The 22399-nt window shown below is 47.4% G+C and overlaps 1 protein-coding gene across 1 annotated transcript; it reads left to right on the top strand.

Moving 5' to 3' along the window:
• Nucleotides 1–1108: 1108 nt before the first annotated feature.
• Nucleotides 1109–16937, top strand: LOC141083664 (proteinase-activated receptor 4-like). Its single transcript, XM_073568038.1, has 2 exons — nt 1109–1293; nt 15059–16937. Exons 1-2 carry the CDS (start codon nt 1116–1118, stop codon nt 16081–16083), a joined length of 1203 nt encoding a protein of 400 aa, XP_073424139.1. The 5' UTR covers nt 1109–1115; the 3' UTR covers nt 16084–16937.
• The last annotated feature ends 5462 nt before the right edge of the window (nt 16938–22399 follow it).

Here is a 22399-nt window from a genome sequence, read left to right as displayed (position 1 = left end):
GTGGTTGGAGTGACAGTTTCAAGGAACCGGGTGAGCTATAAATTCTGAGGGAGGGTTCCAGAAAGTTCCAGTCCCCAGGGGGAGCTCAGGTGACAGGAGGACTGCGCCAGTCTGTGCGCTCTGAGGAGAATCCTACCAGGGGGACTGAGGAGAGAGAACGTCAGGGGGGTGGTCCTGACAGGAAGGTACCGCAGAAGAGACGTGGCAGTGGGTGCAAGAGACTGTATTTAACACGACGACTGACCAGTGGAAACGCTGTTGGTTTACGGGCCTAGGGCGGCCACAGTGACGGACCTGTCAGGAACATCAAACAGTGAAGGAGGGACGGTACGTACAAATACGTCCCTGGTGAGAAGTACAGTGTGAAAACGGCTCTGAAAACGAAGGGCCGACAAGTGAAGAAAAGTGCGGTGTGTTGCGGAGGTCGTTAGGCGGACGGCAAGTAAAGAAATAAACTTGGACCTGTTGTACCCAGTACCTGCCTCCATCTTGTCTCTGTTTCGTCTCTGCGCGGTAAGAAGAGGGACCACCCCCCCAGCTCGGCCCACCAACCCTACATGTATACTCTTTTGCTTCCTCCTCTGCTGTCCCATCTGTATACTCTTTTGCTTCCTCTCTGATGACCTATCTGTATACTCTTTTGCTTCCTCCTCTTCTGTCCCATCTGTATACTCTTTTGCTTCCTCCCTGATGACCTATCTGTATACTCTTTTGCTTCCTCCCTGATGTCCTATCTGTATACTATTTTGCTTCCTCCCCTGCTGTCCTATCTGTATACTCTTTTGCTTCCTCCCCTTCTGTCCTATATGCATTCTCTTTTGCATCCTCCCCTGCCCAGGAGATGTGGTATGATCAGATGATGTCCCCGAATGGTCAGACACAGCCATTACACAGTACACAGCAGGGGCACATTTATAAGATTATCTCATTTTTTTAAACACCTCCAATTGTGGAAGTTATTATTCCAAGATCTATTGATTAAAATGTACTTTATTCATGGAAAAACCCTTTTAACAACAGAAAATGGAATAAAACTACTGAAGACAAAACAGCTATAGACGTCATCACTAAAAAAAAAGTTTCTGGAGAAGCATGTGGTATTGCACAATCAGAGGATGGACGGCTTTCCTGCAGACTCTGGTTGGGGCTCACTGTTATCTGTTCACTACAAGCCATCCCGCAACAGTGTCAGCGCCTCTGGTGCTCAGGACTTCACAATGTCTGCGCGGCTTCTGTACATCGCTCTCATTTGTCTTTACTTCCCGAGCAATGTACAGGCTTCCTGCCCTACAGGTAAATCAAATACTTTACCATCCACAGCTAAACAGAAATATTTATGGCTGTATCTTATCATTTTATTTGTTTTTTATTTATTTTACTTGTTATATAGCGCCATTAATTCCACAGCGCTTTACATACATTATCATTTGTATTTTATTTTAAAGGGTGATGTGGGGTTTATAGTTTTATTGTGTTCAATGTACTAAGCTCTGTAATTTCAGGATTTTTTTTAATATGAGACTGGTAATTCATAAGCAGCATACATTTTACCATACTGTATAGATAGATAGATAGATAGATAGATAGATAGATAGATAGATAGATAGATAGATAGATAGATATAGGATACATAGATAATAAATAGATAGATAGATACGGTAAAAGATAAATAGATTGATAGATATTGATAGATATGAGACAGATAATGGATAAATAGATATTAGATCAAATGGCAAGCAGCAGATTGACCTCCACCTTGATACGAGGTCATAATACATACACATAGAAGAAATGATGTACAAAAATGTATGTGGCCCAATATCAATGTCTTCATTTGCCCAATAAAAATCATATTCACTATTCTGAGTGCTGCTTCTATTTGTAATACTAGATAAAGTCCACAGAAAGCAGCAAACAAAACACATTTAATGTTTTCATCACCAATTTCCGAGAGCAACTGTTCTGTTTGTATAGCTCTTTAATTTAAAAATGGAATTTCCAGCTGGTGATATAGGAATGCAAATACCAATCTATCAAGTCATAAAGAATAATTATTTCTAGGTCTATCTCAGGGATTGTAGAACAAACCCCTTCTCTAAAGAAACCACTGATCTCACAGGCTTAGTTCCTGAACCCCCCCAACAATCAAGTATCCTCCCCATAAAGAAGCTCTGGCTGATGGTTGAAATACATGGATAAGTTAGGTCCACCAGGGCTGGAGACTCTCTTTCTGCCTTCGTAGTAGTAGGAGGTCCTGAGCAGAAAAGTTTCCCCTATGTGGACATATAGACTGTACATGTCTGGTCTTTAAGGGAAGGGAACTATGTGGAGCATGAATGAGCTGGTACCAATCCTGGCCCTGCATACTATTCCTGCCTGTCTGTATATATTCACAGGGTCTTGTTGATATTCTGGGTCTAACTATAGTTCTTCAGCCATCGGAAATATTTAGAGGTACAATTGAAAATATGTCCTACTTGTGGCAATAAAGTACCGAAGAAGAGAAACGTGAACTCGCAATGACATGCAGAAGATATAGTTAAGAGCTACTGGGATTTTTTTTTAATTCTTTCCTTACTGTCCCAAACTTATATTTTTGGGTGTTTCTAACAAGAGCAATAGATGCTATTCAGTCTTGTCATTAAAACAGATAAGAGCAGTCACAATTTTGACTACATCTCACTACAGAATTCTACTTTACATTATACGGTACATCTCAGATTGGCCAAAAATGTGGTGTGAACAGAGTACAAGTCATTAACTCTTCATAGACGACAGGGTTTTCAAAGAACATTCCGCATATTTAAACAATTCTTTCAACCGTGGATCGTCCAAGACATGGATAAATAAAGTGAGTATGAGTATTGGATACTTAAACACATTTCTGCTCTGCACATTTTATAAAAATCCTGAAATTCCACTTTAAAGGGAATCTATTTAAACTATATGTGCATGCTACGCAGGTCGAGCAATACCTTTACCTAACTAGTCCTTTCCTCTGTCACTGAGAAATCAGTGTTTGAATTGATATGCAAATGAGACAGTACTGTAGGTCCGAAACCTCTGTCACTCCAGCTCTGTTCCTCTATTCCTCCACCAACACCACCTCTTCCTTCTCGACTGATAGCCTCTATGCTGGGTGAACTCAGACATAGGAGCTGTCAGTCAAGCAGAGGAGGGTGGAGCTGGGCGGGGTGTAGAGCTGGAGTGACAGAGGCTTCAGGTCTGCAGCTCTTCAATCTCATTTGCATATCAATTCAAATGCTAATTTCACAGTAAAGACAAGTCTGGTAAGTCAAAATAACCAAATAGAATAGGGGGGGATTGATATCATCTGACTCAGGAGAGGGCTGGAGTGGTGCTTAACTTGGGTAAGACGATGATGGATCAGTATATGAGTATTTTACTACACTTACACTATAATATATACATATTTAGATAGGGTAAAGGGGTTGTCCAGTACTCGTACAGCCTCCTCTCATTCACTGTGTTTTCCCTAAGAAAAATAACAGCCTATACTCAACTCTGGTGCCGTTGCGGCACTGGCTGTCACAGAGTTTGCATGACGTTGTTATGTCACGCAATCCCTGCAGCCAATTAGCAACCACTTCAATCTCCTCTCCTTCAGACATATCTGACATCTGGAAGAAGTGAGAGCTGCTGCTGCTCTCACTTCCCCTTGTTGTTTGATTTCACTCAGAAGTTGACCTATATTGACCCATGTGCAAGCGGTCTTAAAGAGAACCTGTCAGGCAATTCATGTTATCCAATGTGAATCCGAACTTGCCTGCACAATTGTGGACAGTTACGGTATGTTTTTCTCTGAAATCATTCATCATTTTTAGAAAAAAACATAATTTAAAAATCAAGGAACGTAGGAAGGGACAAGACTAGTCCAATTCTGCCCAGTGCTGATACAAGTGACTGATAGATCTTTCACTTGTCCATCAACTGTGAGAAGAAGCCAATATCGTTGATTTTAAAAGGGTTCTCAAGTACTGTGGCGGAAAGACCGGTTCCTCCCACGTCACCAATGTGACGTAACTACACAGGCACAGCTCTCCGGTGCCCCCTTAGTCTCTCAGGTCTGTAAGGGAACTGCACCTAGAGCCAATGGCCACCGGGGAGGATGTCTTGTTACCCGCTGGGTATTCTAAGATCCGTAATCAGAGTAAAAGCATCAGCCCAAGATTAATTTTATGGTTTAATTGCCTTAAGGGCGCACTAGATAATTACAGAAATATACAGTAAGCTATACAATGGAAATACAGTGGATTTGCAGTCAGGGTAAAAATATAATAATAATGGTACAAGACTTAGAGATATTAAGCTGGAGGTCAATTTACCAGGTTGTAGGTTGCATGTGGATGCCAGGAGCTCTGCAGTCCACAGGTACAAGAATCTTAGTTGCCGGACAGACCCCAAAGCGCATGCCACTGCTCCCTTGGCAGATCTGTCCCCAGTTCCTTCTTAGATCATCATCTGGTTCTTTTGTGAGAGACTGTCTGCCATGTGATCCCAGTTCTTAAGCATGCTGGGTTCCTCCCCCCTGTGTCAGAGGGTGGGCTAATAATCTCCACCCTTTAACTCCCTGCAGAACTTATTCCCAATATCTAAGAAAGGGGGTAACTTCCTCCAGGATGATCGTATCAGGACACGAGAGGTACCAGTGAATGCAGTTTGTTTTGCCTGTCGTGTGGAGAGCAAACATGGCCCCATTGGGTCGCTGTGGAGGGCCAATCTCTATATCTCAAGTCCCAGAGCCCTCACCGACTCAGGAGCTGCACTGCCAGATGCACGATTTCCTCAGGGTCACGCGGATATTTTTTATGAGTCTATAACTCGAAAGGTGTGCTCATAATCCATGATCCTAGAATGGAGTCGGAGATGCTGGGAGAGACAATGGATGTGTATTTCTGTGTCCAGCTGACAGGTATATTGTAATTGAAGCCCCCAGGCACCTTCATGCCCCATGCTGGCGTGGCTCCTACTCAAGCTTTGAAGTTCTGTTTTGGCCTTATCTCATTATCATACTAAAAGACCTTGATATTCAACATTGGAGCACTAAAGCCTGCTTTCTTCAATATGCTTACAGGCCATGGGGGGTAGGAGCAGTTAGCTGCCTGTAATTCTTGTGAATTCAGACCAAAATGGCGTCACTGGGACAGGCCAAGCTCAGACATGAGGCAAGCATTAGGCCCCATATCCAAGATGACTGCTGCTCCTTCATCACACCTCCCTGCTTTAGAGGGCGCTAGGGGGTATCACAGTCTTGTGCTCCCCCATGCGCCCTTCCGCACCCTCTCCTTGCCGGGACAACCCATCAGCGTTACCATGGTCCCTCCTCTTTTGTGGCGAATGGTGAGGTGATACTGCAGGAGAGTGAGGCTCCAGCGTAGCAACCTCCCATTCGTCCCAGAGACCGTGTGTAACCAGCTGAGAGAGTTGTGGTCAGTTTCAATGGTGAATTGGCGTCCGTACAAGTATGGCTGCAGACGCTGCAGGGCCCACACAATTGCCAGACATTCCTTCTCCATCGTGGAATAGGCCACTTCCCTCGGCAGGAGCTTCCGGCTCAGATACAGAACGGGGTGTTCATGGCCCGTAGTGTCGACCTGGCTGAGCACAGCACTAAGGCCGAAGTCGCTGGCATTGGTCTGCACTACGAACGGCCGCGTGAAGTCGGCTGCCTGTAGTACAGGAGAGCTAGAAAGGGCGGTCTTGAGCGCCTGGAAAGCTGTCTCACAGGCGACTGTCCAGTCGACTGCGACGGGCAGCTTCTTCTTGGTGAGGTCCGTCAGGGGGGGCTTGGCCAGGGCACTATAGGGTGGAACAAACCTCCTATAGTACCCGGCAGTCCCCAAGAAGGACATCACCTGCTTCTTGGTCCAGGGGGTGGGCCAGGATGCGATGGCATCCACCTTCCTGGTCTCTGGCTTCAGAGCTCCCCCACCTACCCAGTGTCCCAGAGGGTGGATCTCACTCATAACCAGCTGGCATGTTTCCGGCTTAATGGTCAAGCCTGCTCGCTGGATCCGCCCAAGCACCTGCGCCAGGTGCTCTAGGTGATCCTCCCAGGTGGGACTGAAGATGGCAATGTCATCCAGGTATGCGGTCGCATACCCTTCCAGTCCCTCGAGCAGTGTGTTGACCATCCTCTGAAAAGTGGCAGGGGCATTCTTCATGCCGAATGGCATCACGGTGGACTCGTACAGTCCGAATGGGGTGATAAAGGCAGAGCTTTCCCATGCCCCAGGGGTCAGGGGAATCTGCCAATACCCTCTGCTCAGATCCATGATGGTCAGGTACTTGGCCCCGGCCAGTTGATCGAGCAGGTCATCGATGCGTGGCATTGGGTACGCATCGGTGACCGTCACAGTGTTGAGCCCCCGGTAGTCCACGCAGAACCGCGTAGTTTGGTCCTTTTTAGGGACGAGGACTACAGGCGAAGCCCACGCACTGTTGGATGCTTGTATCACCCCCAGCTTCAGCATCTCGTCTATCTCTTGGCGCATGTGCTGCTGCACATCAAGAGAGACCCGATATGCTGAACGCCGGATTCGGGGGTGATTGCCGGTGTCCACATCTTGGACGGCTGTCTCAGTCCTTCCGGGTAGGCTGCTGAACAGCTCCCGAAAGGGTTGTAGGGTGACCCCCAGCTGGGAACGTTGGTCCTCTAAGAGCTGGTGGCCAACCCCCACATCCTCAATGGATCCACCCGCCTTGGCTTGGGTGAGCAGATCCAGGAGGGTTTCTACCTCTCTTTCCTTGGGAAGGTAGCACACTGCGTGGGCACAAGCCTCCTGCTCATGATGGGCCTTCATCATGTTCATGTGGAAGGCCTTCCTCCTTCCATGGGCGTGGTCCAAAGTGACCAGATAGGTGACAGCGTTGAGCCGCTGGTGCACGAGGTATGGACCCTCCCAGGCCGCCTGAAGCTTGTTTTGAGGTACGGGGACCAGTACCCACACTTTTTGACCCACCTGGTAGGTCCACTCACAAGCATTCTGGTCGTACCACCGCATCTGGTCAGCCTGGGCTTGGGCCATTTTGTCATGCACCAGTCGCGTCAAGGCCACCATTCTGTCCCAGAAGAGCACGACATACTCAATGACAGACACTCCAGGGGTGGCCAAATCCCCTTCCCTTGCTTCCTTCACCAGAGCAAGGGGCCCCCGTACACGTCGCCCGTACAGGAGCTCAAAGGGGAGAACCCTGTTGGGGCCTGTGGGACCTCCCGGTATGCAAACAGCAGGTGTGGGAGATACCGCTCCCAGTCTCTCCCGTGGGAGTCGACCAACATCTTCAGCATCTGCTTTAAGGTGCCATTGAACCACTCACACAGGCCATTGGTCTGTGGGTGGTACGGGCTGGCTACCAGATGTTGCACCTGTATCTGCTTACAGAGAGACTCCATCAGCTGTGACATGAACTGGGTCCCTTGGTTGGTGAGCATTTCCTGGGGAACCCTACTCTGGAGAAAATCTCCAGTAAGGCAGTGGCCAGTGGCCCGAATGGACGACAAAGCTACCGCCTTCGGGTACCGGGTGGCATAGTCCACTACCGTTAGTATGAAGCATTTCCCGGAGCAGCTGGGAGTGGACAGAGGTCCAATGAGATCCACAGCCACCCTTGAGAAAGGCTCTTCAATGATGGGCAGAGTTACCAGTGGGGCTTTGGGGCGCCACCCCGCCTTCCCCACCCTCTGACAGGTGTCACACGAACGGCAGTAGGCAATCACCTCGGTCCTCATTCCCGACCAGTAGAAATGCTGAGCTAGCCTGGGCCTGGTTTTAGTGATCCCTAGGTGCCGGCCATGGGAATCTCATGTGCGATCCGCAACAATTCCACCCTGAACGGATAGGGTACCACTAACTGTCGGTCCCTGGGCCATGCCTCCAGTGAACCCTGCTGGTCCGTTACCCGGTACAGCCGTCCCTGGTCCCAGACCACTCGCTCGCGGTCGGACTCCAGGGGAGGCTGTGCCGCCTGCTCCTTGAGAGCTTTCAGGCTAGCGTGAGCTTCCAACGCTGCCTGAAATCCCTGACTCGATGTGGCAAGAATTGACGAAACTGCCACATCCTCTGTCAGCTCCCCGGGATCTGTCTCCTGACCGCTGTCTGACTCGGCAGCCACTTGGTCAGAGAGGGGGAAAACGTCGGACCTCAGCGAGGCTCCTTGAGCTCCGGCGCTCCTACTCCTGGTAACAGCGGCCACGACCGCTGAGACCACAGGTAGCGCCTGCTTCCCCTCGGCCCCCCGACCAAGTCGCCGGGTCAGGCAGACTTCCCTGGCCTCCTGACATCCCGGATGTGGGGAACTCCTGCCCTGGGGTCTTACCTGGTGGCTCCTCTCCCAGGATGCCCCCTCCCCCATGGCCTGTTCCTCTTTGTGCAGAGGCCCTAGACTCAGCAGGCTGGATTCACTTAGGGGCCCTACACTGCCCATAGCAGCCCCTCCCTCCACCTCTGAGCTCTACCCTGCAGTCTTCTCATCTGTCCTCACTGTGGGCCCTGTGTGTGTAGTGTCAGTGCATGGCTTAAGGCTGAATTCACACGTGGCGTTTTTTTCGCGTTTCCGCGGCGGTTTTAACCGCGCGATTTTGCCGCGAAAAATAAGCATCCCATGCATTCCTATGGGATTCCGCAATGCTGTGCTAATGCTGCGGTTTTTACCGCGGCGGAATCGCTTCGCGGTAAAAACCGCAGCATGCTCATTAATTTGTCGCGGCGATCCCGCACCCATAGGAATGCATTGTTCCGCTTACTTCCCGCATGTGGCTGTGCCCACCATGCGGAAAGTAAGCAGAACATTTGCGGATGGTACCCACGGTCCAGAGGAGAGGAGACTGTCCTCCGGGCTTTGGGTACCATATCCCTGTAAAAAATAGAATTTAAAAATAAAAAATATTGTTATTCTCACCCTCCGACGTCCCGCGCAGCATTCCCACCTCTCTCCATAGATATACATCTATATATAGATATACAGGAAAGATATACATCTTTCCTGTATCACCTCTCTCCACGCATCCGTTTTCAGTAATCCTTTGCGAAAATGCCCGCGATGGCGTCCGTTCTCGCGGGATTGCGAAGTCTCGCGGTCATTCGCGCGTCGTCATCGCGAATGACCGCGAGACATCGCGATCCCGCGAGAACGGACGTCATCGCGGGCATTTTCGCAAAGGATTACTGGGAACGGATGCGCGGGACGTCGGAAGGTAAGAATAACAACATTTTTTATTTTTTTTTACATCCTATATTTTACTACTGACACTGCATAGGCATCCTCAGTAGTAAAAAGTTGGTCACACTTGTCAAACACTATGTTTGACGAGTGTGACCAACCTGTCAATCAGTTCTCCAAGCGATGCTACAGATCGCTTGGAAAATGCTAGCATTTTGCAAGCTAATTACGCTTGCAAAATGCTAGTTGTTCCGCGGGAAAATCGCGGGAATTTAAAATGCGATTTTCCCGCGGACTGGAATTCCGGAATTCTCGCGGTAATTTCCGCGAGAGTTCCGGTACGTGTACACTTAGCCTTACCATCAGGTTTCACTCCCTCCACTGTTGGAGGCACATTCAATACATTAACATTAGCATTCACAGTAGAGTCATGACATTCTTGGGGAGCCAGACTTGGGGGTTCAGTGGCCACATACTGAGACTCTAGCCACCCCAAATCGGTCCCAAACAACACATTGTCAGGAATATTTGGTGTTACTCCCACCTCCCGCATTCCCCTCCCAGCGCCCCAGTCCAAAAACACCTTGGCGACGGGCAGCGCCCATTCAACGCCTCCAATTCCGGAGATGGAAACGGTTTTCCCAGGCACCAAGTCTTGAGGGGACACCACCTCAGGACTTACCAGGGTTCGTTCAGTGCCTGTGTCCCGCAGTCCCATGACCGCTGAGCGGCCAATGGTGATGGGTTGGTAATTGTCCAGTGACCTCCCACCACCCCCTCCCACACACAAAACAGTGGACGGTTTCTGGGACAAGGATGGGGCCTTCTGGCGCTGGGGACATGCAGCCTTAAAGTGTCCCGGCTGGTTACAATGATGACAACATCTGAGTTCTGCTCCTGGCCTGGAGAGGGCAGCAGGGGGGTACACCCCTTGCACTCTGGGGGCTGGGGGGACAGGGGCAGGATTGGGCTTACTCCCTCTCCAGGTGCTGCTGGCAGGCTTCTTTGGCTCAGACGCCCTGTTGTTGGCATACTCGTCTGCCAGGGCAGCTGTAGCAGAAGCCCCCTTTTGTTTCCGGTCACGGAGGAACTGCTGGAGGTCCTCTGGGCAGTTCCACAAGAACTGCTCCATGACGAACAGTTCCTGGACCTCCTGGCGAGTGGTTAGCTCTAGACCCGAAGTCCAGTGCTCCGCAGCTCTCAGCAGTGCCCGCATGTGGTCGGTCCAGGTGTCCTTTGAGCCCCGCTGCAGGCTCCGGAACTTCCTACGGTACGACTCCGGGGTGAGGTTTAGTGCTGGATCAGGGCCCGCTTGATGCTGTTGTAGTCCTGCTCCTCCCCGGCAGGTAAGTCCCCCAAAACTTCCAGGGACTTACCCCTCAAGTGGGGGGTCAAGTACCTTGCCCACTGATCCAGGGCCAGATGGTGTTGGAGGCAGGTTCTCTCAAAGGCCAGCAGAAAGGAATCCAGGTCTCCATCCTTTTCAAGCAGGGGGGAAATCCTCCGCCCAGACCTTGGAAGCCTTGGCTTGGTCCCCGGTGGGGCTGGAGCGTCCAGCGGGAGCCCGTGCTGAGCCATCTCCAGTTGGTGCCAGTGCTCCGCAGCTTCACGGCATTCTGCAGCCTGCAGCACACGTTTTGCATGCTCACATTCCGCTTCTTTCTCTGCCGCCATCAGGAGTCTGTCATTGGCGGCGGCGTTACCAGCCTCGAACTGTGCCATAGCCGCTTGGAAAAGGGCCTCCGATCTGGACAAGCTGGTGCGGGCAGGTGGTGGACAGTCCACTGCGGGACTGAGCACGGGGGTCTGGCTCCTTGGGGAGCCGTGGCTGAGCTTCCCCTCGCCTTCACTGGTATTGTCCTCCACCACCTCCTCATAGACCATAGCATTGGCCTCCCCCTTTGTCTTACTCCTGGTGCCTTCCGCCATCTTGGGAACCTCTGGTTACTGACACAGCTGCAACCCTGACCTCGCACACAACTTATTATATTTACACTCTGACCGTCTAGTGCTGGGCTGACCTTAAGACCCAAGCAGTGAAAGTTACCGCTGGTAGTCTTTAGTGTCTGGGAGTAGGGGTCCCATGCACACTATTACTCTGATCCCACCACTGCCACCAATGTGGAGGAAAGACCGGTTCCTCCCACGTCACCAATGTGAAGTAACTACACAGGCACAGCTCTCCGGCGCCCCCTTCGTCTCTCCGGTCAGTAAGGGAACTGCACCTAGAGCCAATGGCCGTAGGGGAGGATCTCCTGTTACCCGCAGTCCACAGGTACAAGAATCTTAGTTGCCGGACAGACCCCAAAGCGCATGCCGCTGCTCCCTTGGCAGATCTGTCCCCAGTTCCTTCTTAGATCATCATCATCTGGTTCTTCTGTGAGAGAGAGACTGTCTGCCATGTGCTCCCAGTTCTTAAGCATGCTGGGTTCCTTCTGCCTGTGACAGCGGGTGGGCTAATAATCCGCACCCTTTAGCTCCCTGCAGAACTTATTCCCAATATCTAAGAAAGGGGGTAACTTCCTCCAGGATGATCGTATCAGGACACGAGAGGTACCAGTGAATGCGGTTTGATTCGCCTGTTGTGTGGAGAGCAAACATTGCCCAATGGGGTCGCTGTGGAGGGCCAATCTCTATATCTCAGGTCCCAGAGCCCTCACCAACTCAGGAGCTGCACTGCCAGATGCGCGATTTCCTCGAGGTCACGCGGATATTTTTTATGAGTCTATAACTCGAAAGGTGTGCTCATAATCCATGATCCTAGAATGGAGTCGAAGCGGCTGGGAGAGACAATGGATGTGTATTTCTGTGTCCAGCTGACAGGTATATTCTAATTGAAGCCCCCAGGCACCTTCATGCCCCATGCTTGTGTGGCTCCTACTCAAGCTTTGAAGTTCTGTTTTGGCCTTATCTCAGTATCATACTAAAAGACCTTGCTATTCAACATTGGAGCACTAAATCCTGCTTTCTTCAACATGCTTACAGGCCATGGGGGGGGGGGTAGGAGCAGTTAGCTGCCTGTAATTCTTGTGAACACAGACCAAAAAGCTGTCACTGGGACCGGCCAAGCTCAGACATGAGGCAAGCATTAGGCCCTATATCCAAGATGGCGGGTGCTCCTTCATCACAAGTACTTTTACATTGTTGACCTGTACAAAGGAAAGGACATCATTATAAGATCTGTGGGGGATCAGCACTTAAAACCCCTATAGATAACCAGTATTCGCGCAGTGCATTTGCCAGATGTAAAAAATGTATGCCGAACACGACAGCTCTGTCACATTGTTCATGGCCATTACCTGTTACTGCAAATCAGCGCCTAGTCACCTCCAGTGGTCACCACAGGAGGTGACAAAAGGTAATCTGTAGGGGTGTCAAGTGTCGGATCCCCACCGATGTTACTATCAATATCTATCCAAGGCTGATGTTGTCAGTGTGGGAGGAGCGGCCCCCCCTTGTCAGATGCCTGGGCCGCAACCAAGGGGGCCGTCATCCAGGTTCCGGGAGAAACTGTCCCCAGGGGACAGTATTCAGCGACACACATTTGTGACAGACAGGAGAGCTAGGGGAGGGACCAGTATAAAGGGGGCGGGAATTCCCCAGATGATGAGTCAGCAGACCTGGACAGAGATAATAGGAGAGCATGGGAGTGACTGCCAACCAGAGTGACTCACCAGCACCAGGGAAGACTCCGACTGAGGACTCCAGGGGGACGGTATCCAGCAAATCATCCCAGACTTGCTGCCTCTCCACAGCCCGCGGCCACTGTGGCCCCAGCACAGCTCGCGGCCGCTGTTATCTCCCCTCTGCCCTTGGCTGCAGCGGCCGCTTCCCCTGAGCTCGGATCCGCAGCCCATGCCCTGTCACCTGCAGCCACCCTGCACACACCAGTGGCTGCGACTAGCACCACGCCGTCAGCGGCCACCACTGTCCCGCTCCGGGCTGCATCAGGGGCCGGGCCACTCCTGACCGCGGACCGTTAGCTGCGCAGGTGGCCTGTCACTCGCCACCGTACACCCCTGCCGCCTGCCAGGCTCCGGGGGCTGCGGCCTACTCATCCCAGGTCTCCGCCAGGGCCCGTGGGGTTCCAAAGGCCTCAGCGCACCAGCAAGCGCGAAGACTCCAACAGCGCCTCAACAACTGGGCCCAGCAACTCTTCCGTCAAAAGGCCAGCAGCCAGAACGGCGAGGGACGTCGGGACAGCTAAGTAGACTCTAGACTTAAGGACCCGTAGTCGACCACACCACGGCCCTATAGTGACCGGCCGTTGCCGGGAGTAGTCATGTTCTACATATTACCATGTTTGCTCGATTAGAGCCCCTGCATGGGCAACCTGTGTTACCCCTGTTTCTGTGATCAGGCCGTGACTGAGGGAAGTCCCATAAACGAATCTTTAAAAGCACCGTAGTTGTCTCGTGACTCGACGCTGCATCCTGCGTACCTGCAAACACCACATTAAGATCTATCCAAGGCTGATGTTAGGGATCATGCCAGTCTACATAAGCATTTTTGAGACATCTGCGTGCACTCAGGAGAGTTTACCGGACTTCTACTACAAATCCGTGATTACGTGATCTGTATATTTCCTTCTCTCATCACGGTTTGTATATGTATTGTGTGCATTGCAGCCCACATCTTGTCAGAAGATATAATCTGTTGCTCATATGGTCCACAGATGGTGTTAAATTGCTTCACTAGTCAGTACTCTGACTCTCTAGTCCTACCGATGTCCTCACACCTGAAAATAATGAAATCACAGAACTATAAGAGGAAAATGTGTTAAGCAATTTGGGTATTTACGAGTGAAAGTTTTTCTACTTTGGCTTAGAGACTGTAGAATTCAATGTGCAAATAATTTTTTTACAGGGGTTGTCCAGATTTGCCACAAATGTCTTCTGGAGTAGCATTTCTGGAGTACAAAATGAAATATTTTGATGAATTTGACGTCACTCCAAAATAGCATCAAAACGTCAAAGGTTGCAAACATTTTGCCCAATTCTCTATTGCGCAAAAATGTGACTTTTCAAAGCTTTTACACCAGTTGTTTTTGCCATAAAAGCTTTGATCAATCAGCCCCATAGTCTTTTTCATCAGTGATAGGGCTCATTTTTCCACGTATAAGAAAAACAGGCCAAGTTTCATCAGCAATGTTCATCAGCGTTTCACTAGTGACTTTCATCAGAGTTTGATCCCTTCCTTCATCAGTATTTCTCATACATGAAAAAAAAGGTTCTCCTTCTCCTATCTAATAGTATGTGAAAATCAGACAGCAAATGTTGTCCGATTTTTTTCCCAGACCCTTAGACTTGCATTACCGATATTGACCCAACGCTCAGATCAATATCGGACATTTCTCCGTGAAAAACAGGGATATCAAAACTGAGAATGAGACCTTTTCTTTCTAGGACAGATAATTCTAATAAGGATGGATCTACAATAATCCTAGTTGTTTTCTTTTGTTAGAATGGTGGCGTGGGTTGTCTGTTTTGAATAATCTCTGACGTGTTAGCTGAACACAAAATGTCCCATTGCTTAGACCCACATGGATCAGCTGTAATCTTTGGGGATATCTAGTGGTGCTCAAAATCCCTGAATAACCACCACAGGGGATATGAAACATTACAATGTGCCCTTTTTGAGTCTACAGATTGCCTAAGTAATGCCAGACAGAACAAGTTTATCAAAACAAGAGACACTTCCACCACTTCATTCTTCACAAAATCACTTTAGCCAAAAGATGAGGGTACTGAACCAAAGACCTTCCTTAATTTAGTCAGAATTTCCTAATAGAGTTTATGAAAATGATTTTTTTTTAAGGCGGGCAACATCTACAAGATAAATATTAATGACATAGTATTCTCTTTTTTTCCTACAGTTCCTGTAAAAACCAGGTCCTTCATTACCAGAAACTGCACGTCATCAATTTTAGACAATGAAATTCAGGATCATCTGAACTCCATCATCACTACCAGGGTTGTGCCTACTATCTATACTGTGGCATTCTTCTTCGGTCTTCCAGCAAATGGTATTGCTCTGTGGGTGCTTACTTTCAGGGCTAAGAAGATGCCTTCTACTACACTACTAATCAACCTGGCTGTCGCAGACTTGTTGTTCATGTTGGCTTTGCCCTTCAAGATAACTTACTATTTCATGGAAAACAACTGGATTTTTGGAGAATCTCTCTGTCGGATAGTCACTGCTGTATTTTATGGAAATATGTATTGCTCGGTGTTATTTCTCATGGCCATCAGCATTGACCGCTACATTGGTCTAGTTCACCCATTCCGTGCCAGAAGTCTACGTGATTGGCGATGCTCCACGTGCGCTTCTATTGGGATCTGGCTTGTGGCAATCGCTGCAGCATCTGTATTCGCTGTTGTACCACAGACAAAATGTTTCGACAATCCACACAGAATTACTTGCAATGACATCTGGGCAAGCTGTTCAGGCTATGAATGGTACAGGCTATATTTTCTTGGACTTTTCGCTGTAGGGTTTGCCATTCCATCGGTGGTCACTCTATTGTGCTATCTGCTGGTATTGGTGATGTTGGTAAAGAAGAAAGAATCCTTCAGACGTGCGATTGGACTGATATCACTGGTGCTTATCATGTTCATCCTCTGCTTTACACCCAGCAACATCTTCCTTGTGCTTCATTACTTGGCAAAAAGTTGGGAGTATCATAACCAACTGTACTTCTGGTATGTGCTGGCGCTGTCTCTAACGTCACTGAATAGCTGTATTGACCCTTTCATTTATTATTACGTTTCTAATGATTTTTGGACACTGGTAAAAGATACACTTTGTAATCGTAAAGGAAATAGTATGTCATCGGAAAGCACTAAGAAATCTAAGCTTACATCATCTTCAGAAAAAGAGATGTTACGCTCGGGGTCATAGCATGGTAACTTCGAGAATTTATGTTTGACTGTATACAAATAGTGTGCCGTAAAAAAAGGAGGAAGCCATTCTCTGGGCTGAAATGAGACGCTACCTTTTGTATTTGAGTTCACATTGCTTGGCACTATCAAAGGGTACCGACATTGTAGCTTACCCGGAACAAAAAAAACAAATAATGAATGTTTAACTGACAGATTCAGCAAGAATTTACTAATTTCCTGGCCGGCCTGTTAGTAGCTTCTATTGACAACTCCTCTTCTTATGGTGTACTATATATGGCCCAAATTGCCATACAGTGCCCAAGTAACACTGCCCCGTCAATAAACTCGGAAAGAACCATGTGGCTGTGTCATGACCTTAAAGATCACATATTCTAAAGCCAGTCTTGAGTCCAATTTAAGGGTTGTGTATAAAAAACGCACTCTGAAGAATTGAAGCAGAGTCTAACCTTGTAGAACGTTCTTACCTTCTGATGGACCAGCACAGTTGACACTGCTGAGTGCAACCTTCACATTTAGAAGTCACAGATTGCATCTGCCATCTTTTAAAAATACATTACCCCCTGGTGTGATGACTATACATTTACAATGTACAGTTAAAATTTCATTTTAGACTGGACTGGCGGGTCACTTAATAAATCTGCTCTAATGAGGTAAAGGTGATAATATTTGTATATGGTATAATGAAACCTATTGATGTACTGTATATATTATGTATTTATATGATGCGTAATGCCTAACCTACATTGACTTCTTTATCAGCCATATTTGGTTAAATCCTCTTATACATAGTGGTATAACTAATGTCGTCCAATTTCCATTGTCTTGCTGCAATAATAAAATATCTTTAATTAATGTTTTTTTTTCAGTTCTACACTATGTATTTCAGAGAGGACAAGATATCGGTTCAATGAGAGCCATAAGATCTAATTCAAGCATCAGGTTTTTTGACAAGCAAATAAAACAGAGAGAGTTACATCAAAGTTTTTCATCACAGTTTGGTCGGAGTTTGGTCACAATCTGGTTGAAGTTTCATCAGTCTTTTTCACTGAAGAGAAAAAAAAAAGTTCCTTTACCTTCTGTGTTCTATCAGTCAGTGAAAAACGGATGGCATATGGATGACATCCGAGTTGTGTCCAATTTCTTTCACTTACCCATACACTTTCATTGCAGAGTTTGATCTGACATTCAGATCAATATCAGACGTGTCTTTGCAATTTTGCATGGACAACCCGGTCTGCAAAAATTCACAGATGCGTGAACAATTCCGTAGACTGTCATAGGCCGGGCCAGACTATCTGTCTGGCAATTCTAGCATTTGCGACTTTGCTGACAGTATCGGCATCCTCAGAACGCCGGTACTGTTAACAGCTGTGTTGGAGTAGGGACTGGGATCTATCGGCTCCATACTCCGTCACTAACTCCAGCAGGCCACAAGATACTCCCGACCTGCACCCTGCTTGAGGCCGACACCATGCAGCTGACGTTGTACTGTTGTACTGCATGATGACATCACTGCATCGCGTGACAGCATCCACTGCAAGACAGGATTGAAGATTAAACAGCGGCTGCAGTAGAAGTAAATGAACATAAGGATGAGTGACCTCATGGAGATCAACATCCAACACTGCGGAGACACCATCACATGTTTCTCAATGCAGTGATCTAGAGCAATGCCCCCATCCCTTATGGGAAATATGCAAAAGCATGTAAATCAACAGCCGCGGAGACACCATCACATGTTTCTCAACGCAAGCAATGACTAGCCAGGTCTTTCCCCGGGAAGGAACAACCACGGGAAGGGCAGTCTCCAATGAAGGAAACCACCTATGCCAAAACATGGTATCCATCCACAGACAGCTGTTTCGGGGTATTGCCCCTCATCAGTGTGGAGTAGGAAACTGGCTAGTAGGAGCAATGCCTAGTGAAAGGCTATGAACATAAGGATGAGTGACCTCATGGAGATCAACATCCAACACTGCGGAGACACCATCACATGTTTCTCAACGCAGTGATCTAGAGCAATGCCCCCATCCCTTATGGGAAATATGCAAAAGCATGTAAATCAACAGCCGCGGAGACACCATCACATGTTTCTCAACGCAAGCAATGACTAGCCAGGTCTTTCCCCGGGAAGGAACAACCACGGGAAGGGCAGTCTCCAATGAAGGAAACCACCTATGCCAAAACATGGTATCCATCCACAGACAGCTGTTTCGGGGTATTGCCCCTCATCAGTGTGGAGTAGGAAACTGGCTAGTAGGAGCAATGCCTAGTGAAAGGCTATGAACATAAGGATGAGTGACCTCATGGAGATCAACATCCAACACTGCGGAGACACCATCACATGTTTCTCAACGCAGTGATCTAGAGCAATGCCCCCATCCCTTATGGGAAATATGCAAAAGCATGTAAATCAACAGCCGCGGAGACACCATCACATGTTTCTCAACGCAAGCAATGACTAGCCAGGTCTTTCCCCGGGAAGGAACAACCACGGGAAGGGCAGTCTCCAATGAAGGAAACCACCTATGCCAAAACATGGTATCCATCCACAGACAGCTGTTTCGGGGTATTGCCCCTCATCAGTGTGGAGTAGGAAACTGGCTAGTAGGAGCAATGCCTAGTGAAAGGCTATGAACATAAGGATGAGTGACCTCATGGAGATCAACATCCAACACTGCGGAGACACCATCACATGTTTCTCAACGCAGTGATCTAGAGCAATGCCCCCATCCCTTATGGGAAATATGCAAAAGCATGTAAATCAACAGCCGCGGAGACACCATCACATGTTTCTCAACGCAAGCAATGACTAGCCAGGTCTTTCCCCGGGAAGGAACAACCACGGGAAGGGCAGTCTCCAATGAAGGAAACCACCTATGCCAAAACATGGTATCCATCCACAGACAGCTGTTTCGGGGTATTGCCCCTCATCAGTGTGGAGTAGGAAACTGGCTAGTAGGAGCAATGCCTAGTGAAAGGCTATGAACATAAGGATGAGTGACCTCATGGAGATCAACATCCAACACTGCGGAGACACCATCACATGTTTCTCAACGCAGTGATCTAGAGCAATGCCCCCATCCCTTATGGGAAATATGCAAAAGCATGTAAATCAACAGCCGCGGAGACACCATCACATGTTTCCAATTTCCATTGTCTTGCTGCAATAATAAAATATCTTTAATTAATGTTTTTTTTTCAGTTCTACACTATGTATTTCAGAGAGGACAAGATATCGGTTCAATGAGAGCCATAAGATCTAATTCAAGCATCAGGTTTTTTGACAAGCAAATAAAACAGAGAGAGTTACATCAAAGTTTTTCATCACAGTTTGGTCGGAGTTTGGTCACAATCTGGTTGAAGTTTCATCAGTCTTTTTCACTGAAGAGAAAAAAAAAAGTTCCTTTACCTTCTGTGTTCTATCAGTCAGTGAAAAACGGATGGCATATGGATGACATCCGAGTTGTGTCCAATTTCTTTCACTTACCCATACACTTTCATTGCAGAGTTTGATCTGACATTCAGATCAATATCAGACGTGTCTTTGCAATTTTGCATGGACAACCCGGTCTGCAAAAATTCACAGATGCGTGAACAATTCCGTAGACTGTCATAGGCCGGGCCAGACTATCTGTCTGGCAATTCTAGCATTTGCGACTTTGCTGACAGTATCGGCATCCTCAGAACGCCGGTACTGTTAACAGCTGTGTTGGAGTAGGGACTGGGATCTATCGGCTCCATACTCCGTCACTAACTCCAGCAGGCCACAAGATACTCCCGACCTGCACCCTGCTTGAGGCCGACACCATGCAGCTGACGTTGTACTGTTGTACTGCATGATGACATCACTGCATCGCGTGACAGCATCCACTGCAAGACAGGATTGAAGATTAAACAGCGGCTGCAGTAGAAGTAAAGGCTGGATTAGGTGAGTATTAGAATTTTTTTTGTGGGTTGTGGTCCCACTATATAGGGGCTTGTTGGGGACCATCATGCTATATAGAAAGCTATATTGAATCAACATCTATATAGTGACCTGTTGGAGGACCACCATATTACATGGAACACTGTGAGGGACCATCATAATATGTAGGGGCATGTGGGAGGGACTGTCTGACTATACAAGGGCCTATGAGGGTACCATAGTACTATACAGGGGCAGGCCTGTGAGGGTACCATAATACAACATAGGGGGCCTTGGGGGACCCTTATACTGTATGGGGGACCATCATACTATATAGGGGGTTGTGGGGGGACCATCCTACTATATGGAGGGCTGTGGGGGTACGATAATACTGTGTGTGGTTACAATCATACTGTGTTTGAGGCTGTGGGTTAACCATTATAATGTGTGGGGGAACCATCATACTGAGTGGGGGCTGTGAAAACCATCATACTTTGTGAGGAGGCTATAGTGGACATTATACTGTGTAGGGAGGCTGTGGTGACCATCATACTATGTAGGGAGGCTGTGGTGATCATTATACTGTGTGTGTGGGGATGACCATCATACTGATGGGGGATGCTGGGATGACCATTTTACTGTGTATGGTCATTATAATGTGTAGGTAGAGGAATGTGGGAGCATAATTCTGTGTTGGGGCATTTTTTCGGGCATTATTCTCTATGGGGACCATGGGAGGGGTGTCATAATGGGTGATAACCTTAAGGGGCATCAGTAAGGAAGAAATAACTGTGTAAGTGCCACAATACACATCCGTCGCCGTGTCTCAAAGTTGGGAAATCTAAACTTCTGTGACTGAGTCTATGTGCCATAATAGGAGTTTTGCAGAGTTCCTGTGATTTCTATGTGTACAGGGGGGACATTATTATATGGAGTCACACTGGAGAATCATTATCATCACAGGGAGAGCACAGGAGGCATTATTATATAAATGAGCAGGGGTGTTTGTATCATAACTAGTTAGGGGCTAATTATTGTAAAGGATCAAGGGCACCGTTGAAGCTCTAAAAAACTATAGAGAAAAAATACCTTATCTAAAAAACTAATTAAAGCTGTCAAAAAGGAAACAGAGAAGCACATTGCTAAGGAGAGTAAAACTAATCCCAAGCTGTTCTTCAACTATATGAATAGTAAAAGAATCATAAGTGAAAGTGTAGATGCCTTAAAAAATTGTGAGGAAAGAATGGTTGTAGATGACGAGGAAAAATCTAATATATTAAACAACTTCTTCGCCACGGTATTCACGGTGGAAAATGAAATGCTAGGTAAAATGCAGAGAGACAAAGAAAACCCTATATTAAGGGTCACCAATCTAACCCAAGAAGAGGTGCGAAACCGGCTAAATAAGATTAAAATAGATAAATCTCTGGGTCCGGATGGCATACACCCACGAGTACTAAGAGAACTAAGTAATGTAATAGACAAACCATTATTTGTTACATTTAGGGACTTTATAGCGACGTGGTCTGTTCCACAGGACTGGCGCATAGCAAATGTGGTACCAATATTCAAAAAGGGCTCTAAAAGTGAACCTGGAAATTATAGGCCAGTAAGTCTAACCTCTATTGTTGGTAAAATATTTGAAGGGTTTCTGAGGGATGTTATTCTGGATTATCTCAATGAGATTAACTGTTTAACTCCATATCAGCATGGGTTTATGAAGAATCGCTCGTGTCAAACCAATCTAATCAGTTTTTATGAAGAGGTAAGCTATATACTGGACCAAGGTGAGTCATTGGACATGGTATATCTTGATTTTTCCAAAGCGTTTGATACCGTGCCACACAAGAGGTTGGTACACAAATTGAGAATGCTGGGTCTGGGGGAAAATGTGTGTAAATGGGTAAGTAACTGGCTTAGTGATAGAAAGTAGAGGGTGGTTATCAATGGTATATTCTCTAACTGGGTCGCTGTGACCAGTGGGGTACCACAGAGGTCGGTGTTGGGACCTATTCTCTTCAACATATATATTAACAATCTGGTAGAAGGTTTACACAGTAAAATATCGATATTTGCAGATGATACAAAACTATGTACAGCAGTCAATACAAGAGAAGATAGTATTCTGCTATAGATGGATCTGGATAAGTTGTAAACTTGGGCCGAAAGGTGGCAGATGCAGTTTAACAATGATAAATGTAAGGTTATACACATGGGAAGAAGGAATCAATATCACCATTACACACTGAACGGGAAACCACTGGGTAAATCTGACATGGAGAAGGACTTGGGGATCCTAGTTAATGATAAAAAAACCTGGAGCATCAAATCCGCAGTCTAGTAAACAACCAGTCTTAGTCAATGGTAAATTTTGAATTGATGTACACATGCTGCGTACAAAAATAAG

The sequence above is a fragment of the Dendrobates tinctorius genome, unplaced genomic scaffold, assembly GCF_039654945.1.
Source record: "Dendrobates tinctorius isolate UK_male_01 unplaced genomic scaffold, ASM3965494v1 ptg000020l, whole genome shotgun sequence".
Classification (NCBI taxonomy): domain Eukaryota; kingdom Metazoa; phylum Chordata; class Amphibia; order Anura; family Dendrobatidae; genus Dendrobates; species Dendrobates tinctorius.
This window is presented reverse-complemented; position numbering and strand designations above follow the sequence as displayed.

What these genes read in the sequence shown, in the direction of transcription:
- LOC141083664 (XM_073568038.1), top strand. Translation starts at nt 1,116, where the DNA reads ATGGACGGCTTTCCTGCAGACTCTGGTTGGGGCTCACTGTTATCTGTT. An exon ending in ACAGGCTTCCTGCCCTACAG is followed by an intron (nt 1,294 to 15,058) that starts GTAAATCAAATA and finishes TTTTTCCTACAG; the next exon opens with TTCCTGTAAAAACCAGGTCC.